Below are 23,949 nucleotides of genomic sequence, written 5' to 3' on the forward strand. Positions count from 1 at the left end.
GTAAATAAGTTCATCTGTATCTTTATTCTAGATGCCACGTTTGCTTTTCTCTTTGGGACTTACTTCACTTTGTATTACAGTCTCTAGGTCCATCCATGTCTCTGCAAACAGCACAATTTCGTTCTTTTTTATGGCTGAGTAAGATTACATTGCATATATGAACTACATCTTCTTTATCCATTCTTCTGTTGATAGACATTTAGGTTGCTTCCATGTCTTGGCTATTGTAAATGGTGCTGCTATGAACATTGAGGGGAGGGGTACATGTCTCTTTTTGAATTATGGTTTTCTCTGGCTATATGCCCAGGAGTGGGATTGCTGGATCATATGGTAGCTCTATTTTTAGTTTCTCGAGGACCCTCCATCCTATTCTCCATAGTGGCTGTATCAATTTACATTCCCACCAGCAGTGCAGGAGGGCTCCCTTTCCTCCACACCTTCTCCAGCATTTATTGTTTGTAGATTTTTTGATGATGCCCATTCTGACCGTGAGGTTATAACCTCATTGTAGTTTTGATTTGCACTTCTCTAATGATCATTAATGATCTTAAGGGAACCAAAGAGCAAACTGTTATCAGGCAAGAGAAGGAACAGTAGCAAAGATAACAAACCAGTGGTGAAGCCTCCCAGTTCTGTTTCAGTGGTGATTAGTCTGGAGCCTCAACCACCAGATCCACCGGGACCTAAAGGAGGAGGATGTTACTGACCTTTTCTGACCCTGTGACTTCAACTCAACTAAAGCTTAGACTCTGTGGACCTTGGCCCCAGTGCAATGCTGAATTCTCCCCTGCTCAAGCCCCTTCATGAATATGCATGTACCACCCAAGCGTTTCCCCGCCCCCTCCATGAATATGCATGTACCCTGAGATGAAAGCTTCCCCAGTTCTGCTGTTCGGGGAAACACTGCTTTGGGAAAGGGACCCTGTGTTCTCCCTACTTGCCGCAAATAATAAACCCTTCCTTCTCCTGATTTTGGCTTGGATGTGTCTTTTGGTTCCACACCCACCAAGAAGCGACCCCAGTTTTCGGGTAACAGTCCTGGGGTCTGGCCTTGATCTTATGGGTCTGAATTCACTTTAAGGAATGCGAAGACTCTAGTGGCTTCAAAGTATCAGGGACAAGGGTGTGGATGGGTCTGGGAGGGAGGTGACAGAGCACAGCTCCTATTAAGTGGCATGTGGGATCTTCCCGGACCGGGGCGCACCGTGTCCCCCGCATTGGCAGGCGGAATCTCAACCACTGCGCCACCAGGGAAGCCCTGATTCTTTTTTTTAAATAACTTTACTTTTTAAATTGGAGTATAGTTAATTTACAATGTGTTAGTTTCAGGTGTACAGCAAAGTGAGTCAGTTATACATATACGTATATCCACGCTTTTTCCAATTCTTTTCCCATATAGGTTATTACAGAGTATTGAGTAGGGTTCCCTGTGCTGTACAGCAGGTCCTTATTAGTTATCTATTTTATATATAGTCATGTGTATATGTTGATCCCAATCTCCCAATGTATCCCTCCACCCCATTTGCCCGCTCGTAACAATAATATTGTTTTCCATGTCTGTGACTCTATTTCTGTTTTGTACATAAGTTCGTTTGTACCAATTTAGTATTGTATTCCTGAGCGGTGAGAAGCTGAACCTGAATTCGGTTAACACTTTCTCTTTAGAGTTGGTGAAAGGATTCAGCCCCACACAAGCAGACAGCTTGTCTTCAGGCCATTTTATTTTGACCCCAACGGAGATCTCTAGGGAGCAGGGACCTAGTTTTCTCGGGCGGGCGGCTATTATGGGTCAGCTTCCCGATCGCACCAGCAGAGGGGGAACCGACCACAGCAGGGCTGGAGCCACGGCTTCCAGATGTTGTCCGGCATGTCCAGCTGCAGTGGAACCGGGCTGAGCGTCCGGCGATGGTCCTCCACGGCCTTTGTGATTCTCTCCATCACCTGATGGAATGAGGACTCCGTGTCTGGCGTGAGGGCATGAGCCTCGGAAGGGTCTCTCGAGAGGTCAAACAGCAACGGTGGGTCATGATGGGCTACTTTGTCCCCAAAGCATGGGCAGACCCCTCTCCCGTAGCAGGCACTGGCTCCGTCTGGGTGGAACGTCGGGGTCACGTAGTGGACTTTCCACACTGCCCCTCCTGGAGGAAGGGCAAGAATTGGGGAGGGTTGGCATGGAGAAACAGGGCACTTTGCTGGAGAGCTGGGTGATTCACAAGTGCCAGGGGCTGGAATCAGCCCAAGGGTCCATCAAGTGATGGATGGATACACAGCATGGGGGCCATCCACCCACTAGAATATGACTCAGCCACGAAAAGGAGCGAAGCTGTGACACAGGCTGCCGCGTGGATGGACCTTGAACACACGATGCTCAGTGAGAGAAGCAGACACAGAAGGACACACAGTGTGTGATTCCACTGATAGGAAACGTCCAGAACAGGCAAATCCACAGACACAGAAAGTGGGTTCATGGTTACCAGGGGCTGGGGGAGGGGGATTGGGGAGTGAGTATTTAATGGGTTTGGAGTTTCATTTTGGAGGTGATGAAAATGTTATAGAGCTAGATGTCGGTAAGGTTTGTGAATGTGCTAAATGTCACTCAATTTTTACATTCGAAAAGGGTGAATTTTATGGTTACGTGAATGTCATGGACTGAATGTTTGTGTGTCCTCCACCCCTTCAACCCCGGATTCACTGTGGAAGCCTTGAGCTCCAACGTGATGGGATTAAGAGATAGAGCCTTGGGAGGTGATTAGGGTTAGACGATGTTGTGAAGGTGGGGCCCCCGGGATGGGATTCGTGTCCTTATAAGAAGAGAAAGAGGCCAGAGCTCTCTCTCCCCAACATGAGGACACAGGGAGAAGGTGGCCGAATCTGACCCAGAAGAGAGTCCTCCCTAGAAGCAGACCATGCTGGCACCTTGATCTCATACTTCCAGCCTCTAGAACTGTGAGAAATAAGTGTGCATTATTTTAATCTCCCTGGTCTATGGTATTTTGTTATGGCAGCCCGAGTTAAGATGGTGAATGAGAGCGCCACAGAGCTGTTTACAAAAAAGAATGAATTACTTCTCTGGTCGGTGGTTTCCTAAGTGAATTCTCAGTGATGTTTTTCCTGAGCTTCTCTCTAGCTGTGAAGGTTCCACCAAGAAAAGGAGGGAACGGAGGAACGAGGGAAGGAAGGAAGGAGGGAAAGAAGGGAGGGAGAGAGTAGCACGCATCTGTAACAGCGTCTCCAGCGTCTGAGAAGACTTACTACCTAGAGGTCAGCTGGCACCAGACCTAGCTCAGCCTCAGGAAGCGATTTTGACCAAACGGAAGGAGAGACTGAGGCTGTCCTCACACCAGCACTGCCCCCGGCCGTGGGTCAGACCCAGGACTGCCCAGCCTGAGCCCTGCGGCTTCCTGCTGCATGGGGAAGGAGGCCCCCACTCTCCCTCTGGCATCTCCTGGCATCCTCGCAGGGCAGCAAGTCTGGGGAAGCCACACGTGTAACCAGAGGGCGGTGAGAGGGACTCTGGTGGCCATGCCTCTTCCAGGACCAGGCGGGAGGGTTCCCTTGGATCCTGGTGTAGGAGGACCAGGGAAGGAGACGGGGCATGGCTGGGGCTGCTCCTGGGACCTGGACAGGAGAGTCAGAATGAGACCAGGGGTCCCCATGCAGCCAAGACCTATGCTCAGACGGGCATCCCGTTCCCTTCGTCCCCACAGCCACCAGATTTCCCTGCCCGAGCCCTGGTTCCCAGGCTGGCACCACTGTGGTTTGGTGTTTATGGGAACACTGGCTTCCGTTCCCTTCGAAGCATTTATGGTGACCTGTCTTTTTTTGTTTGTTTTTTGATATTTATTTGGCTGCGCTGGGTCTTAGCTGTGGCATGTGGGGTCTTGTCCCCTGACCAGGGATGGAACTCCGGGCCCCCTGCATTGGGAGCGCGGAGCCTTAACCAAAGGACCCCCAGGGAAGCCCTGCGACCTGTTGTCTTAACAAGTGTCAGTTTTCTCACCTGTGAACTGGGGACAGGAATTGTCATCTGCTGGGGTTTTCAGAGTAAAACGAGTTCATTGGCGTCGGGCGGACACTCATTCAATGTCCGTGATTGTTTTCATTGTTCAGCAGATGAGTACAGAGAGAAGACAGACAGAGTCGTAGGGAGGGGACTCAGGCCAGAGAGCGGTCAATAGACACCAGAAACGAGAAGATTGCCAAGAGCGCCGAATGCCTGGAAGAAAATACAAGCGGTCCAGGTGATGGAAGGTGGACGTGGAGGTGTGTGTGTGTGCAAGGTGCAGGGTGGGGTAGGTGTGTGTGTGGGCAAGGTGCAGGGTGGGGTAGTAGTGGATGCGGGACGGGAAGGTCAAGAACGGAGGATGGTCAGCCTTCCGAGCGTGTTCTCGATGGCAGGGACGGGTCGTGCAAAGGCCCTGAGGCAGTAACTGCAGGTCCTAGAATCACAGGGCATGGTTCTGATGCAGCTTGGTGACTGGGGGCTCCTAGGGTCCGAGCTCTTGCCCCAGGGAAGGGGAGAGGCTGGCTCACATTACAGGGAGGAATCGGTATGGTGGGTGGTCCTGGAAAGGTTTTCATGGAGGGCTAAGTGGACAATGGGAGTGGGATGAAGAGTGGACCTGGGGAGGCCGGTGAGGGGGCTGTCGAAGAGACATGGCAAGTGGGAACAGGGGACTTCCCTGGCAGTCCAGTGGTTAGGGCTCCACGGTCCCAATTCAGGGGGCGTGGGTTCGATCCCTGGTTGGGGAACTAAGATCCCACACGGCGCATGGCACGGCCGAAAAACAAAACGTTAAAAAAAAAAAAAAAGAAAGCACACACTCCCTATCTACCTTGAAAAAAAAAATTGAGATATTTGCCCAATAACTGAGAGAAGAGAGGTTCAGTAATGGGGCAGCCACGGGGTAAAGGAAAAGAGGATGAACGTTGATCCCAGGTATCGGTGCCACTCACAGCAGTGCTTGAAGGTTGGGCTATGGAACTGAAGGAAAGTTTAAAAAAAAAACCTTAAAAAGGGAAATCTATAATATGTGACTTAAAAAAATCAAAAGCGTAGCAATAGAAATCATCCCTAAGCATAAATGCTGGTAGACTGAACTGTCCAGTTGAATGAAAGTTTTCTAAAAAATCGTAAAAGGGGAAATCTATAGTATGTAAATTTAAAAAAGCAAAAATGTAGCAATAAAAATTATCCGTAAGCATAACTAGTTGTAGATTGTGCTAGGTAACTGAATGAAAGTTTGGTATGCAGGATCTGAGTTCCCCAACCAGGGATTGAACCCGTCCCCCTCTGCAGTGGAAGCATGGAGTCTTAACCACTGGACTTCCGGGGAAGTCCCTGAATGAAAGTGTTTTTTTTAATCTTAAAAGAGGAAATCGATGATATGTAATTCTTAAAAACCCAAAAATGTAGCAATAAAAATCATCCCAGATGATGATACTACTGGAAAGGATGGACAGGAAAAGGAGGGAGATTTTTTAAAAATCTATTGGTAACTTCCTCAAATAAGGGGGATTCCAAAAGGTGTTCTTTTATTCTTGTTTCAGACAACTGGACATGTCCAGAGAATGGTTTTGAGGCATAAAGAAAAAAGAGTGAGTTGAATTGCAAGAGGGCTATAGGCCTTCCCAAACCCTGGAAGAAAACGAAGTCCTTAAGGCAAAGCCACAAAGAAGGGAGAAAATGTCAGGGCGAAATGCAGAGTAATAGAGAGGCAAACAGAAATGAAGAAAAGAGAAGAAACTCAAATAGCTGAAAGTCTGTTACCACAGACCAAGGCAGAGGCAGAACTCAAGCAGTTAGAAAATTTTAAAATACAGTTGTTTAGTAAATCCAAGAGCTGGATTTAAAAAGATTCATAGAAACAGAAAACCTCAAGCAACTCCAGTCAGACGATGATGGAGAATCCAGCTATAAATATGGAAGCAATTAAAATACAATGAAATGACTTGGTAAGGGAGTAAAGGGCTTGGTAAAACGAATAGCTTTTCAATAAGAAGTGCAGAGACATAACATGCCTCAGTCTGGGAACACTTGATACTGTAAAGATACCACTTTACCCCCCAAAATCATTTATATGTTGAAGACAATGGATATTGATATTCCTGTGGGGTTAAAAAAAATAGTTGCAAATGATTTTACAATTCTTTTGAAAGGACTGTTGGGCCAAAACAGCCCAGAAAAGTTTGAGATGCAAAAGTTATTCACTAAACATGTTACTGCTTGTTTTACAAAGTTATCGTTAATATAACAGGTGTGAGATGGTGTCATGAAGTTAAGACACATGGAAAGCAAATATAGATTAAGAGGACAGACTGGAAAGGTTAGAATCAGGTTGGAACACCTGTGTGTGTACAAGTGTGTGTGTGTGATGATAAAAGTTGCACCTCACCTCATGGGGCTGGGGGACGGGAAAGCCATAGCCATAGCCTAGACCAGAGAATTCCCTTCCGATCACCACAGGATCATCGACAGTGAAAGGACGTTGCCGGCGTCAGAAGAAAAACACCGCCAAGAAGGAAATAAAGGAGCTCGCGCGGGCATGCAAAAGCCACAAAGAAGCAGAAAATGCGAACGGAGGCCAAGACATGACTCCTTCAGGCAGGCTACTCACTGTTCCGTTGGTGCCACCGGGCTGCGTGCAGGAAGCTCTCGCAGTAATGCATCAGGAACTCGTGCTCCGAGTGCTGGGCTGTCCCCAGGAGCAAGGGCAGCAGGTCCCGGCCGTCAATCACCCTACAGGCAGGAGCACAGGGACTCAGGGCGGGGCTGCTGAAGGTGGGCGTGGCCTTAACAAGCCCAGGGCCGCCCCGGGGCAGTCAGCACCCCATCCGCCTGCACACAGCGCCTTCGGCTAAAAGATGTTGGAAGGTCCAGCTTGCTCGGCTGAAGTAATGGTCCCCCCAGCCTTATTCTGAAGGCACAAATAGCTGAACAAAATGGAAACACCTGCTTGGTTCTATATGGATTGGAGCTTTAAGTCGTTATAGAACATGCGGCATTCTTCAACAAGACCTGGAATCATTTCATAAATATATATAATAAAAGAAATATATATGCATATGTAGTGTATATATGCAATATACATCATTATATAAAAATATATACATTATATATTATATACAAATAGACATATATACACTATATATGCAATATATAATATACACACAATATATGTATTATATATTCAATATATACACTATATATTATATATACACTGTATATACAATATCTATACATATACACATACCACATACATATACCATAGATAGGTGATATATATACCCACCATATCTACATAAAATATATGCATACCGCATAGATACACCATACATATAGCACATATATATATACACCATGAATATACACAATATATATCATTTCATTTCCAAACATGTGTATTCATATACACATACACACATATGTTTACATATGTGTATATAAATATATATAAATGTATATAGAAATAAAACCAAGCAACAATATATGGCTGAATTTTATCTTCTAGCAAAATACATTTGTGATATACATGATGGACAAATTTTTATTTTTAAAACAAATGAGATATTATAAGTTAATGTTAAAAATTAGCAGCCAATCAGGAGGAAAAAAAAATCAACCAGAGACATCATATTCAATGTAAGAGAAGAGAAAAGAGGAGAACGTAATATTCAACATCTCTGCTGATAAAGCACTGAAAATGATAACACACATATATGTATATGTGCATACACACATACTGTATGTGTCGTTTATATATATAATAAATAAATTACATGTATAAATTAAAGTGATTTTAGTTCTATTATTTTAAAAACAGATACTCTCACATACAGCCAGTAGCAATTCCTAGGGAACAATTTGACAAAATGTATCAAGAGATTTCGTAAATGGCCATACACTTGGACCCAGGAATTCAACTTCCAGGGATTTTTACTAAGAAGGTAATTATGACAGGTAGTAAAATGACAAAGCCAGATTTTTTTTCAAAATGAACACGGCTAAAGTCCACCTGTAAGAGGTTAGTTGAAAGAATACTGTAAAGCCATTAAAATTTTTGTCCATGCATAAAGGGTCTAAATATATATAGATATGTACATATATATCTACTATTTTATACAAATATATAAAATATATATATAATATATCTAAATATATATAATATATAAGTATCATATAACTTAATTATGTATTCATCTCTACGTTGTCAAGTTTATGAACTAATTTTATTTTCTTTCTATTTCTCCCAAATTTTCTATAATTTTTAAAGGAAGAAAAACTGGAATCGGGCTTCCCTGGTGGTGCAGTGGTTAAGAATCCACCTGCCAGTGCAGGGGCCACGGGTTCGAGCCCTGGTCCAGGAAGATCCCACATGCCGTGGAGCAACTAAGCCCACGAGCCACAACTACTGAGCCCGCGAGCCACAACTGCTGACCCCACGTGCCTAGAGCCCGTGCTCCGCAACAAGAGAGGCCACCGCAATGAGAAGCCCATGCACCGCAATGAAGAGTAGCCCCCGCTCGCCACAACTAGAGAAAGCCTGCATGCAGCAACGAAGACCCAACACAGCCAAAAATAAATAAATAAAATAATAAATAAATTTTAAAAATAAGAAAAACTGGGATCGTGAAAAGTCCCTACCACACTACATCAAAAGGAATCTCTTGTGATGAATCGTTAGTAAATTCATCGATGCATTTCAGTGACAATCGTCCTTATAATCAAATGGCTCCACTTAAGACTGAGAAGGACATTTTGTGCATAAAATGAAGCAGACGTTGGATCCCAGCAGAGAATGATGAGTGTTTTTCCAGATACTGATCTCACGGATGTTTTATGCCAAACAAAAGTGACAGTGATGTTTGACATACATGTTGGCTCTACACAAAACGCAACTACCTTCTTTGGGCTGCTCTGTACCTGTCATGGGGCACCTGGCCACCCCCCAGCTGGACCACGGTGGGGAAGACATCCATCAGGCTGGTGGGCTCGTGGATCAGGCGGCCAGCGGGCAGCACCCCGGGCCACCGGAGTATCCCTGGGACCCGGATCCCACCTTCCCAGCCGCCCATGCCTTTGCCACCTGTGTTTAAACATGAACAGGAAAGAATGTGATTGAAAATCCAAAGTGGTTGCTTACCTGGGTGATTTAACCTTTCCATTTTTTTTTAAATCTCTCTTTCTCTCCCTCCCTCTTTAATTACATGATGACATTTAGTTCCTCCCTGGCAGAGCATAGATTTTGTTTTATTTATTATTCTGGGTGTTGGTTTTCCACCACACGGGGGTCAGGACATGGATATCTTTGGGGACATTATTCTGTTGACCACAACGATCATTTGGGTTCCTTTGGTTTTTGTGACTTTGCTTTGTAAACTCCCATTCCAGAGAAAGGGTTGGGAATTATTGGGAAGAGATGAAGACAGTACACATGGATCTGGGAATGTCTCACCCTTACCTTTATATATCCCATTCCAGCCACCATATTGATTGTTTCCAAACTGAGCCTCTAAGGATCCCCCATGATCCGACGTAAAATAAACGAGGGTACTATTGGTCAAACCTTCCGTGTCCAAAGTATCAAGGATCTGCCCTGCAAAGAATAGATGCGTTTGTGCCAGTCAAAATAGAAGAAACTCTTGCACCAAATTTTTGGAACGCTTCATTAAATGAGTCTTTAGTGTTAAAGCTTAATGGGAGTCAGTAATATAATTGTGCTCTTCTAAGCATCCTTGATCTAAGATTGACATATGTCTTTGTATGTGCCCAATCCCGTTTCCAAAAAGTTTCAGGAAAGCTACAAGTGTACATGCTGCATAGGACAACGTCGTGAACCCTTACAAATGAGGCGAAAGAAGATTACAGAGAAAAATAGGGAACAGGATGGGAAGGACGCTGACAAAGGCATTTGTACATGGATGAAGAATAGTTTTCAGTGGCAGTTCTAAGTTTCTTAGAGTCACATAAAAAATATCTGTACCCCCGTGTTCATAGCAGCACTATTTACAATAGCCAATACATGGAAGCAACCCGAGTGTCCATCGATGGATGAATGGATAAAGAAGATGTGTTGTATACATTCAACGGACTGTTATCCAGCCTTGAGAAAGGAGGAAATCATGCCATTTGCAGCAACATGCATGGACCCTGAGGGCATTATGCTCAGTGCAATATGTCAGACAGAGAAAGACAAATACCGTGTGATCTCACTTATATGTGGGATCCAAAAAGCCACACCTACAGAAAGAGAAAACAGATTGGTGGCTACTGCAGGTGAGGGTGAGGGGTGGGAAAAAATGGGTGAAGGTGGTTGGTTAAAAGTTACAGATTTAAAAAAACGAGTGTATTTCTTTGGGTGTTGCTTTTTTATACAGTCTGACCGGGTCTGCATTTTTTGTTTGTTTGTTTGTTTTGCGGTACGCGGGCCTCTCACTGCTGTGGCCTCTCCCGTTGCGGAGCACAGGCTCCGGACGCGCAGGGTCAGTGGCCATGGCTCACGGGCCCAGCCGCTCCGCGGCATGTGGGATCTTCGCGGACCGGGGCACGAACCCGTGTCCCCTGCATCGGCAGGCGGACTCTCTACCACTGCGCCACCAGGGAAGCCCTGGTCTTCTCATTCTTTACATCCTTCCCTCCTGCAGTTTCTGGACGAGCAACCATCACTTTCTCATCTGGAAAAGGTACCTACCCACCATCCAATCCATCTCTTCTGTGTTGTCCCCGTACAGCCCATGGGGACTCCTCCCTCGGAAGTTCTCGGTAGTGATGAGAGGGGTGTGGACATGTAGAAAGGACACGAAGAGGAGGAAAGGTCCTTGCTTGTTTCTGAAAGTAGATACAATGTGATGGGAGTTATTTTTTGGTCAACCTGAGATTGAGCTCCCACAGATGCTAAGTACAAATCTCCATTGTCACGTCCTTACTCAGATACGTGACTGTGTAGCTCTACCCACCAGCAGCAAATGCGTAGATCTGTTCCACGGCGCGATGTTCGTGTCTGAGAATCTTCAGTGTGATGACTTTCCTCCTTCTAAAGTCTTTTGAAAAGTCCACACGAATTTTTAAATTTTTTGGCCGTGCCACGGCACGTGGGATCTCAGCTTCCCGACCAGGTATCGAACCCGTGCCCCCCGCAGTGGAAGCGCAGAGTCCTAACCACTGGACCGCCAGGGAAGTCCCTCCACACCGATTTTATACGTCTTTTTCTTCCTGATTATCGTTTTCTAACTCTATGGACTTCGGATGACTGAAAGTAAAATAGAATACCAGGATGCCATCTGGTCTGACTTTTATTTGATTGTTATTTCGGTATATTTTTCGATTTCCAACTTAGCTGAAAGAATAAGTGATTTGCACATTCAGTTTTCTTTACAACTGCTCTTATGCAATGAAGTTTAGGATGTGGAATAGTCATGAAAAAACCCACTTTCAAAATGATGTATATGGGGTTATTAATCTCAAGTTGATTCTCCCCAATCTAGACAATTCCTCACCTTCCCCTGTCTTCACCTGATTTTTATGGTCTAATCTACACCCTTAAAGCACAGAAGCAAAGGTGAAGCTCTTAGACTTAACAAGGACACGTCAGGTTAGTTTGTTCTAATTTGAAAGCGAAGTATTCGCTTCACACCTGACCCAGATTTGGCAATTCCATCAAGAGCTCTCTAAGAATATTCCGGAACATGACCACCACCCAGGTAAGCTGGGGTTCCATGGAGTCACCCACTTTTCTGGAACCCCTCTGGGGAGCACGAAATGGCCTCTGTTTGGTGTAGCTTTTCATTGTGTCCCTCCTGGTCTGGCCTGGTAAGTCTCTTTGTCACTGTCACTCACATTTACATCCAGGCTGAAGTTAACCACAGGACCACTTGGTCCTGATGGTAGAGCTTTAAAAATACTTAGAATTTATTGCAAAACTTACCGGTGATTCAGTTTCATACGTTCATTAAATATCACCCCTGTGGTAACCAGGGGTGCTCAAAGAATTGGACTGGCTCTTTTTATTTTTTTAGCCATGCCACGTGGTTTGCAGACGAGGGATAGAACCCGTGCCCCCTGCGGTGCGAGCTCAGAGTCCTAACCACTGAACCCCCAGGGAATTCCCTGGTCTGGCTCTAAAATAAGAAGGAACAGCAGCAAATTTCAGCTGACTGGTCAGTTGTTTCAACGGATCCAGTTGAGTTCCAGGGAACATCATTTATGCCCCATTTTACCAAAAAAATGTCTTTCTGAGCTGGGACCGTTTCACCACGCCAGTACCCATTCCGGAAGAAGCAGATTCCGAATTCATTTTCATCCTGAAGCCACCTTTGATACTCACCTTTTGACAAAGGATGAGACCTCCTTGAGCATAAGAGCCGTCGTCCTTTGAAGGGACATGGGCTGCTCGGTGATGGCGTGATTTCGCATCAGAAAGCAGTCGGCGTGAACAATCAGGGCGCCCATGAAATAGGAGGTCGTAAGGCACAGCAGGGCCACAGTGGCTGAGCAGATGACCAGAGTCCAGGAGCCCGCTACCAGGCGAGTGAGTTTCCCAGCGGTGAGTGTAAAGGCGGCCAACGCCATGACATGCGAGCAGACGTTGAGTTTATGCTCCAAGCCTGCGCGCTTTTCAGACATTTCCCCGGGCTCACAGTCTCCCATCATGGAAAACGGCATTCCGTAGAAATGGTCAAAGCCATGGCTGAGCGGGTGGTGGCAGTAATCATCGGAGGATTCACAGTTGAGACCCAGATGCCATTTTCCTGAAAAGCAAGAAGTACGCACACGTGACAACGGTCCGACCATCCCTGGGGGCGTCGGTATGGTGTGCTTGCCAAGTTCTAGGCTCTCTGCTGGGTGGTGGGATGAGGTGGGGATGTAGAGGAGGTGGGGGTAGTGTCTGCTGTTGTCTGTACCACAGCCTGGCCGGGTCACTTCAAGGGAATGAGGACCTTGTGTAGCAGCATTTCCTGTGCTGCTGGAACAAAGTACCATAAACTGGTGGCTTGAAACAACAGGAATTTATGCTCTCACAGTTCTGGAGGGCAAGTCCAAAATCAAGGCAAGTGGGCAGGGCCGTGCTCCCTCCAGAGGCTCCAGGGGAGGGTCCTTCCCGCCTCTTCCAGCTTCTGGGGGCTTCAGGCGTCCCCAGGCTCGTGGCCGCGTCCCTCCCGTCTCTGCCTCAATGGTCTCACTATCTCCTCTTTGTAGTCAGATATGTGTCCGTCTCCCTCTTGAAAGGACCCTTGTCCTTGTATATAAGGAAACCTGGATAATCCAGGATCATCTCCTCATGTCAAGATCCTTCACTGAATCACATCTGCAAAGCCCCTTTTTCCCTAGGTAAGGTTCTATTTGCAGGTTCCAGCAGTTAGGACCTGCTCTCTTTGGTGACCCTTATTCAGTCGACTCCACCTGACTTTGCGACTGTCTACAGGAGAGCAATAATCAAGGCACACAGTGGTCACACGGCTCCAGAAAACTCCATCTGATGTGAGCAGCGTGAGCACAAGGTTTCCTGACTTTAGAATTCTCCGTCCCTTTGGCTAATTCATTATAATCACAGTCAGGGTGGTGGTGGGTGACAGGTTTTGCAGACCCCACCTGTGTCGTGTTCAGTCAGCGGAAGGTGATTAGCTCCCCTGCTGTCACTGCCGGAGTGTTGATACGCTCTGCGTACCTTCTCAGCAGCCCAATGGTGTCCGTCACCCAGAAAACCTCATGTGATTTCCCGAGCAATATATCCACGAACCTATTGGATTCTATATTCAAAGAGCTAAAGAGTTAGCTTCGCTCTTTCTGATCAACAAAGGAGACTGTTAGCAAAACTTATTCCTATAACGTGATAATGATGATGACTCCTTGGTCCCCTTTCAAGAAACTGCAGTCCCTAATTTTAATGCATTCTACACATGACGTAAGTGGTTTGCGGACGTATAGAAAGATAAGCCTCTGCTCTTTACGGAAGCAGACAGGAAGGTTCTAAGCTGTGTAGTCACGTTTCTAGACAGGAAATGGGGAAAAACAGCATTATGAAAATGTTTGGTAATTTGGTAAAATTAGAAAAGAAATGAGAAATCCCACTGTGTCCCAACTATTTCATTTCCAAACTTCTTACTTGACTATAACCTCCCTATAAAAGTAATGTGCTCCGGGGAGATCAGCTCGGTGCTCTGTGACCACCTAGAGGGGTGGGATGGGGAGGGTGGGAGGGAGACACAAGAGGGAGGAGATACGGGGATATACATATACGTAGAGCTGATTCACTTTGTTACACAGCAGAAACTAACATACCATTGTAAGGCAATTATACTCTAATAAAGATGTTTAAAAAAAAGTAATGGGCTTAATACTTAGAAAACGTCCATACCTATGAGTCCAGTGGCATAGCCTTTATCTTTCAATATTTTTGCAAAAGTTGTTTCATTTGGTGGAAGTCCTCCAGATACGCCCGTCCACTGAAGAACACGGTAACCATTACTGGACACCATACCTTTGATCAATCGTTTTCAAAGAGATGTTACAATCAGACATCAATTTGTATCACCATTATTATCACTTTAACTTAGAACATTTGGTGGAAATCTCCATTATTCAGAATTCGGTTGAAAATTTACTTCCAACGTGGGTTGGCCTCATGGGTTTTATTTTTGTCGGCAAAGGAGATGATTCATTAATCGAAAATGTTAGCGAGAAGACTTACGGTCCTGCTATGTCAAGGTTGTAAGCCGAAAGAGAATTAAATGAAAAGGAAAACAGAATTAAAAATGATTTTATGAGTTCACCAAACTCTTGATAGAATCCAGTACTTCTCCAACTGGTCTGCACATTGGAATCATGGGAGGGGTTTCCAGAATACCCTGACACCTGGTTATCATATCACGCCAGAGACTGTGATATTTGTTGGTCTGGGGTGGAATTTGGAATGGTTAAAAGGTCCCCCCGAATGATTCTAATGTGCTGAAAAGGTAGGGAACCACGGACATAATTCATCCTGACCCTGATAGATCCAGGACCTCTACCCAATCATTTAAAAATGTAGGTTCAATATTTTTATAAAGCTCTGCAGTGTACAGTTGAGAACCAATGATTCAGAAGATGCTCTTTGCCTCCTAGACCTTTTTGATGACTGCAGCTCAGTCTGATCAGAGAGGATCCACTTGGTTCAAAGAGCGAATGAAGTTCTCAGTGATCATGCTTTGGAAATGTGGAGAATTCTGAGATTTTCCAAAACCTCAAGAATGCGTCTGGTTCAGTGAAGGCTAGTGAAAACCAAATAGTTCTTGGTCAGGACAAAGAAAGTTGGGGTGTTTCAGCTTATGTTTTCGAGGATTTATTCTTCCCTGAGCAGGTTGCAGAGAACTATATATAGGAGGGTCTCTGTGGGTCACTTTGATGGGTCCACTTGACCAGGCTACGGTCCCCAGCCATGCAAACACTAGCCCATGGTGTTTTGTGAAAAGTCTTGTGTAGATTGGGTTAACGTCTGCAATCAATCGACTTCAACTAAAGGAGGTGACCCCCGTGCAGGTGGGTGGCCTCATCCAGTCCGTTGGAGGTCTCCAGGACAAAAGCTGAGGTTTCCAGACACAGAAGGGATTCTGCTTCAAGACTGCAACACCAGATCCCACCTGCGTCTCCGGCCTGCTGTCCTGCCCTGAGGATTCTGGACTTGCCAACCACACAGTCACACTAGCCAGTTCCTTAAAATAAATCTCTTTACAGAGTAGGAGACAGAGATGGTAGATCCTAAATAAATAGCTGATAGATTGATAGATGGTAGATGGACAGATAGATAGACAGATGATAGATAGATAGATAGATGATAGATGATAGATGGATATATAGATAGATAGATGATAGATGAATAAATAAATGAGAGATAGATAGATGATAGATAAATGATAGACAATAGATAGGTAGATAGATAGATGATAGATAGATGGATAGATAGATGATAGATAGAAGATAGATAGATAGATACATGATAGATAGATGATAGATAGATCTTGTTGGTTCTATTTCTCTGGAGAACTCTGGCTGATGTAGGGTCTGAAGTCTGTCCCTACTCCCAGGAGTCAGCTTCAGGGTCAAAGGGCAGAAGGACATTATACAGACTTTCAAACTTTTAGTCTACTTTCTACCCAAATCCCCAGGGAGATAGAAGATTGGGAGAAAAAAAAACCCTCCAAACCCCTCTGAAAAACAAACAGAAAAAACCCAAACCAAAAAAGCCCCAAACCCCCCAAAAACAAGCAACAAAAGAAAACAAAAAAGCCAAAAAAAGCCAAAGAAACAAAAGAAAACAAACCAAAAACCCCTCAAAACACAAAACTAAAACCAAACCCAAAACCGACCAAACAAAAACCCCAGAACTTTATAACGAAAGATCTACATGACTTTTAATGCAAAAGAGGATGATTTTGGAGCCCCTGAGGTGGAAGGGGAGGAATATTTTGTCGACGTATTTCCCGCTTTACAATCATTCCGAGGTCTCAGGTCTTTTTCTTGGGGCCACAGAGAGCAAAAGAAATTCCTTTTCCACGCGGCGGGCAGAGATTTGAAAACAATCTTCGGAGTCCCCTATCTCTTCTTCTTCAGATTCAACATATTTGGTTACTTAAACTTTTGCACAACCAGAGTCATGATAATGCCTGTTAGGTCCCTTAATATCCCTCGGGGTAGATTATTATGTATGTTGTACTAAGGGTTGAAAAGCTATGCCCCCTGGGGCAAATGCTGCCTACCACCCGACTGCATAACCCCTGCAGGTGGAGAATGGTTTTGTACGTTTTATTTAATGGTTGGGGAAAAAATAAGAAGTAGTATGTTTCATAACATATGAAACTATATGAGATTTACATTTCTGTGTTCATAAATAAAGTTTTATCAGAACACAGCCATGCTCATTTATGTACGTAAGGTCTGTAGATGCTTTCAAGCTACAACAGTAGAGCTGTGTAGCTGTATCACAGGCTACATGGCCCACAAAGATGAACGTAGTTAATGTCTTGCCCTTTAGAGAAAGAGTTGGCCAACGCCTGCCTTATATGGTTATCCACATCACAGGAGCCAATCAGATGCACCGGGTCCTACCGGTGTCCCCTCATTATCTACAGCTCTTACTGACTCCAATCTGATGGGGGACTTAGAGCGTTCTCTTCCCACTGTACCAGAGAATCTGCGCGTGATTAGTCAAAAAGAGCATGTTCCTGCCCACTGTGTGGTCAGACGGAAGGAAGGACAAACCTGATCGGAGAGGGTATCTGCCGGTTAGGAAAGCGGCTCTGCTTGGCGTACACACGGAAGCCGCGGCGATGTGCTGGGTGAGCATCACGCCATCCGCGGCAAGGCGGTCAACGTTCGGAGTCCTACAGACGGAGACGTTAACTGCTTATTCCTCAGCGCACAAACACAGAGGCTTTTCCCACAAGCATAGTGACATCCTACTTAATAGAAAACCTGGCAGTCACCAATTAACACATGCATGCGTTCTTAGGAATGAACAAAAGACAACGGCTTTGCAGAGCTGGGGATGGACCTAGAGACTGTCATACAGAGTGAAGTAAGTCCGAAAGAGAAAAACGAATACCGTATAATATCTTTTCTATGTGGCATCTAGAAAAATGGTACAGATGAACTTCTTTGCAAAGCAGAAATAGAGACACAGACGTTGAGAACGAACATATGGATACTGGGCGGGTGGGATGAATTAGGAGAATGGGATGGACATAGACACACTACTATATAGAAAATAGGTAACTGAGGAGAACCTACTGTAGAGCACAGGGAACTCTACTCAATGCTCTGTGGTGACCTAAATGGGAAGGGAATCCGAAAAAGAGTGGCTGTGTGTATACATATAACTGACTCACTTTGTTATACTGCAGAAACTAACACAGCATTGTAAAGCAACTATAGTCCAATAACAATTAGTAATTTTTAAAAAGGCAGTGGAAAAACTTCAAATGTCTTCTGAAACATCAAAGAAGTATCCCCTGCATTATTATTTACCAAGTTTCCACAATATACTACTGTTGCTGAGGCAGACACGAAAAGAGATCCAGGATTGACAGTCCAGAGTGACTTCTCACTTAGGACACACAGTCTTCTTTTTTTTTTTAACTTTTTATTTTATATTAGCGTGGAGTTGGCGGCCCACGTTGCGTTAGTTTCAGGGGCGCGGCACAGTGACTCAGCTATCCACAGACGTGTATCTATGCTGTTTCAGATTCTTTTCCCATTTAGGTCGTTACAGAGGATTGAGCAGAGCCCCCTGTGCTCTACGGAGGTCCTCGTCGGTTACGCATTTGAAGCACAGCTGTGCGGGCACGCTAACCCTAACTGGAAGATTTGACTCCACGCCACCAGCACACTGTCGGTGGTACGTGAGGGTGGGATTCAGATGCAGCTTCAGGGTAGTGCCTGTGCTACCAGAGACTGTGCTGATGGAGATCATACTTAACGGTGAAGCGATTATTCACACACAGGATGCACGTGAGCTGGCGTTCGTGCAGGTGTGGGAAGAAGGCGGGATTAAGGGCGTTCAGAGAAATGATGTGTGTACAATTCTGTTATAGTTTGAATCGCACAGACCGAGAGTCAGATGCGATATCGGTGGCCTCTGCACCGGGGTGTCAGATGAGCAATTCTCCGGTCCTTGCCTTATGGTGTCGTTGCCATAGCAGCCGACATCTCCAATGCCGAGATCGTCTGCCATCAGAAGAAGGATATTTGGACGGGAACCAGATAGACTGCGGCAAGCTGAGGGCTTCAAATCCAGAAGCACACTGACTGTCACAGCCAGCCAGCTCCTGAAAAACAAGCTACACAACAAGGCTTCATGCTGCTTTCCACCTTATTTACACTACTTCTGTAAGTGGGAAGTTGGCTTCACTATTTTAGGGGACTTTGATATTATCATCCCATTTCAGAAGAGTTTGAATACACCTCTCAGGCATTTGAATTTTTTCTCTCTCTTTCTTGCTTTTTTTTCTTAAGTTAAAAACAACTCATCCTTTCATGGATGCCACCCTGGGCACACAAATAAACAGCAGGACAATGGTGTCCCAATCCCCAGCAGCGTCATGAAATAAAGATGGAAATCTGAATCTGATGGCATTTGTGCTGCGGGCTTCCCGGAAAACCAGACACCGGCCCCATGGCAAGCCTTGATGCACAGCTGCATCGGAAAGAGTGAGGTGGAATTCTTTCTGTAGCTGCCGGGGAGTACCTCCCAGGAAAGGGTGCATGGAACATGTATATTAATCGTGAATCCTCAGGAGGGAAGTGATCAATTACTAATTTAGAAAGATCAGTTTACTATCAATGCATTCTGAGAAAGCGACATGAGGTAACACAGAGGCAGACCTAGAAGATGAACGAGCGCCCATAATCCTATCTTACCAAGAGTGTTCCAGATGTAACATGTCCTCTCTGTCCTTGTATTTCCTGTAAGAGATAAAAAGGTTGATATTAACACAGGCAGCAGGAAATGAACTAATGCAGGAAGTCAAACAGTAAGTCTGTAACAAGAAGGGAACCGTGGATTCTCTCTGATGCTATCAATAACATCTTAACTACTAAAAACTCATCAAGGAATGAATGTTCTTCCCTACTCAAAAAGCTTTACCAATGCTGAACACTGTCTTTAGAAGGTAGAATGTGGCCTTTGTTAGCTCTAGCTTAGGTCAGAGTGTGACTGGTTTTGAGGCACTCTGTCAGAACAGAAACGTATCTCTCTGTAGGTGAAAGTTCCCGAGGCGTTCTAGATCCAGGAGTGGCTGCCAGGAACCATGTTTGGTCCAGATGGATCTTAAATCCCATACATGGAGCAAGTAAGCAAAGCCACGTTTCCGCTGAAGGTTCTGGAATTCTGGGGCCTCACCAAGGTCATGGTTCACGGCTCTCATTTGCACAAGCTCTGGACAAAGTGCGTGTTCCGTTCCAGTGGAACGTGTTTCAGCTTGAGGAAGCTGTGAATACCCTTGAGATAGGCCCTTGGGTGAAACAGAGCCAATGTGCAAATAACGTATCTGGGAGCAGAATATAGGAGATAGGCTGTGGGCAGAGCTGGAGTGGCTCCGTCCTGGTTGGAATTCTGCTCCAGCCTGACGAGCTGGAAAAAACAGCTGGTTTGGGGTGTCTGCCTTTGCGTTTGAGTCCTGATGTGACTTTAAAAAAAAAAAAAAAAGAATGTGGGGAAATCCCTGGCGGTCCAGTGGTTTGGACTCCACACTTTCACTGCCGGGGCCGGGGTTCAATCCCTGGTCGGGGAACTAAGGTCCTGCAAGCCTCAAGGCGTGGCCAAAATAAAAAAGAATGTAGAACATGTGTTTATCAAGAGCCGATGGTAAATATTTTGGGCTTTTCTGCCCAGATGGTCTTGTCGCTACTACTTCTCTCTGCCGTCATAGCATGGAAATGGCCACGGACAACCCGGATGACTGGCCCTTGTTGTCCTCCAATTAAACTTGATTTCCAAAAACAGGCAGAGTTTGCCAAACAGACCAGAGATTCCTGATTCCTGATATAGAAGGCAGGAGTATAAAGGAAAATGCAAAATTAAGTGATAAAATATTGATATGAAATGATCTCCAATTCATATTTTAAAAAATTTTTGATTGTGGTAAACACACATAACAAAATTTCCCATCTTAACCATTTTTTTTTTTTTTTTTTTTGTGGTACGCGGGCCTCTCACTGTTGTGGCCTCTCCCGTTGCGGAGCACAGGCTCCGGAGGCGCAGGCTCAGCGGCCATGGCTCACGGGCCCAGCTGCTCTGCGGCATGTGGGATCTTCCCGGACCGGGGCACGAATCCGTGTCCCCTGCATCGACAGGTGGACTCTCAACCACTGCGCCACCAGGGAAGCCCTATCCAATATATTTTAAATGAAAAAAAAAAAAAAAAAGAGTCAAGAGAGTATGCTGCTGTCCCTAGAAAACAATCATAGGAAAGGGGAAGAACACATATTTACTTGTCTACAAAGCCATCTGGTGACAACAGCTGCTTTCCGCAGATAACTGGCAATCCTGTCCCTTGATGCATGAGAATCAGACCTTGGGCTAACTTTCTAGCTCTGTTTCCCTGGAAACCCAATAAAGGTAGAATGTCAATGGGTGACTGGGCAACATTATGTGTAGTAAAAATGCTGGTCCCTGGCAGCCTGTTTGTGCCCATGAGGAACCATGAAGACATGAGGGAAGCCAACTTGGGGCTTCTGGGGGTCAGTGGCCCTTGACCTGGCATGGATTTGCAGTGATCCAGAAGCTCTGCTCATGAGTTGTTTGAAGAGAAGTTGGCTCACGTGGTGGGCGAGCTTCCGAGCTGGGGGCATCCAGCCTTTCAGAGTTACACCCTCTCCATCTAAGCTGTCCCCTGGGAAGGTGCAGACTAGCTGCTGGCTGGCTGTGTGTGCAGAGGTGTGGATCACTATATGCAGGGCCTTCTCCAAGGAGAAATGCCCCAGTGTGCTTCCCCCCTTCTCCTTCTGAGCTAGACTGACATTTCCTGGTGCTTCATGTTCTCTGGACATTAGCCCTTGCCTGCAGGACAGAGGTGGCTCCTTCCAAGCTCCCTTGCAATTCAGGTGCTTTCTCACACCTCCCCAAGCTGCGCCCTCCTCAGCACAAGGACAGGGCAGTGCACCTGTGGTCAGCCGGATGACCATTGCATGCAACTGGGACAGGGCTTGGGCAGCGAGAAACCCCGCAGACAGGTTTCTTTGGATGGCTCTCTGTGGTCACTGCCTCTGTAGCGGGGAAGCTTTCAGTTGCGATCAAGGCTGAGGGTTCCCATCACTCCTGGTGAGACGGACCGTGACTGTGCAAAGGCCCAGGCTGTTTATTTACTTTATTCCTTTCGAAGGAGGATCTTAGTGAGGTGTGAGCTGCCTGGCTTGGTGCCTCTTTTTTGCTTCTGGTAACTGGTGTACAGGTGGGTGACCTGTTGCATGGTGATTGTGTCTGTTTGCTTTCTGTATCATCCAAAGCACAGAGTTAGCTTTAGGGTTCTTTCTTGCTGTTATACATCCCATGGGTGGACAAAGTACAATGCCATGTACCACGCCCCGCCCCCCCCCATTAGAGTATCATATAGAGTAGTTTCACTGCCCTAAATATCTTCTGTGCTTTGCCTATTCATCCCTCTTCCCATCTTATCCCCTGGCAACCACTGATCCTTTTACTGCCTCCATAATTTTACCTTTTCCAGAATGTCATGGAGTTGGACTCATACAATATGTATGCTGTGGATGAAACTACTCCACTCTCTGATGGGAGGACAGAACACCAGGGACTTTGCCTACTAGACCTGTTTTAACATGTAGACAGTTTGGATGGCACATCTCAAATTGAGCAGAGGGGGGAGGCTGGAAATGCTTTCGTTTCATACCGTCGGCATTCGCCGTACCCTTTCGTTTGTTCCATTTTGCAATTTTTGGCTACAAATCTTTACCTCTCAGGAGGTCTATATGAACATTTTAATTTATATGTATTTATATATGAAATAAATACATTTATGTATATGTATGTATAGATACATGTATATATAAAATATATAATACACAATAATGATATATAAAAATATATAATATAGTATAAAGTAGATATGATTGTTTTCTTTACATCTATTTTAATCTTTTTTTTCCCCCCAGAAAAAGCATATTATGGGCTGCTTCTGACTTTTCTAGGGAATGTGACTGGTTATACTTGTTCTACTGGTGGGTTAGAGCTGAGTGTACATACGCCGCTTGAGCATACGGTGGAAATGTCATACGAGGTTTAGTTTTTTTTTTTTTTTTTTTTGAGGTTTAGTTTTATCAAATCTTTGGTTTACCTCTTCAGTGATAGGCTCTCTACATTTAGCTACACAGAAGGAGAGTATTCTTCTGTTCCAATGAACACAGCATCTTATCCCTTAGAACACTGTATGCTTTTCTCCACGTTGGCTACCAGAGAAAACTTTCCATAAGAAAGAGTCAAAGAAAGAGCAGAGGGTAGGCTGGTGGTTGCAGGGGGGTGGGGGAGGGGTGGGAGAAATGGGAGGATGTTGAAGGATGCAAACTTGCAACACGTAGGTGAATATTTTCTGGAGAGCTAAACCACCCACAGTGATTACACTCAACACTGCTGTAATGTTAAGTGTCAAAGTTGCTAAGAGACTAGATCTCAATTGTTTTCAACAAAAGCAATGGCAACTACGGGAGGTGACAGCAGTGTTAGCTAACGCTATTGTCGCAATCATATTGCAACATAGAAATGTTATCAAACTGACCCTTTGTATACAGCAAACTCTCACAATGTTATCTGCTAATTATATCTCAATAAGCACTAGGAGATCAGCTGCATGCTCTGTGACGACCTAGAGGGGTGGGGTAGGGAAGGTGGGAGGGAGATGCAAGAGGGAGGGGATATGGGGACATGTGTATATGTATAGCTGATTCACTTTGTTATACAGCAGCAACTAACACAACACTGTAAAGCAAGTATACGCCGATAAAGATTTGAGAAAAAGAAAAAGAACACTTACCAAAAAAAAAAAAAGTCAAATACTTTGACCATTTAAAAGCAAAAAAGATACAGAAAAAGAGAAAGAAAGCCCTGCAATGAAGTATTACCCATAATGTAGCCTTTGATGCTCTTCCAGGGGAGAAAGAATTACAACCCCTGGTTCCCCGCTGTCCTCCAGAGCCCAGGCAGCAAGTCTCATTTCTCCGCTACACTTGAGCCCTGTTCCCAAACCCGGTTCAGTTTCTAATCTTAGCATCTCTTCAACGTCCAATCCACATGCTCCAAAATCTCTTAGCATCTCGCGGAGTTACGTTCGCTCTCTTTCTGAACTAAATTCTGCATTCCTTGTAGAAATCACCCAAGGCAAAAATCTGACATGCATATCTTTGCTTTCCATTTTTAAGAAAGTTGCCTCTAAAATACGGCCAGATGCTGCAGTGTGCCCTGCAGCCAC

The 23,949-nt window shown here is 45.2% G+C and overlaps 1 protein-coding gene across 3 annotated transcripts; it reads right to left on the reverse strand.

The window, feature by feature from the left end:
- Positions 1–1,782: 1,782 nt before the first annotated feature.
- On the reverse strand, positions 1,783–19,413 carry ARSL (arylsulfatase L). 3 transcript variants are annotated; one of them, XM_065900355.1, is made up of 10 exons: positions 19,391–19,413; positions 18,649–18,798; positions 17,234–17,355; positions 14,355–14,477; positions 12,324–12,747; positions 10,692–10,828; positions 9,462–9,596; positions 8,924–9,086; positions 6,618–6,739; positions 1,783–2,138 (listed from the first exon to the last, which is right to left on the reverse strand). In XM_065900355.1, exons 1-10 carry the CDS (start codon positions 19,411–19,413, stop codon positions 1,783–1,785), a joined length of 1,755 nt encoding a protein of 584 aa, XP_065756427.1. The 3 variants fall into 3 exon arrangements, with proteins under 3 accessions (XP_065756427.1, XP_065756426.1, XP_065756428.1); XM_065900354.1 differs by having other exon boundaries at positions 18,649–18,810; XM_065900356.1 differs by lacking the exon at positions 18,649–18,798.
- Between the last annotated feature and the right edge of the window lie 4,536 nt (positions 19,414–23,949).

The sequence above is a fragment of the Phocoena phocoena genome, chromosome X (genome assembly GCF_963924675.1).
Source record: "Phocoena phocoena chromosome X, mPhoPho1.1, whole genome shotgun sequence".
Lineage (NCBI taxonomy): Eukaryota > Metazoa > Chordata > Mammalia > Artiodactyla > Phocoenidae > Phocoena > Phocoena phocoena.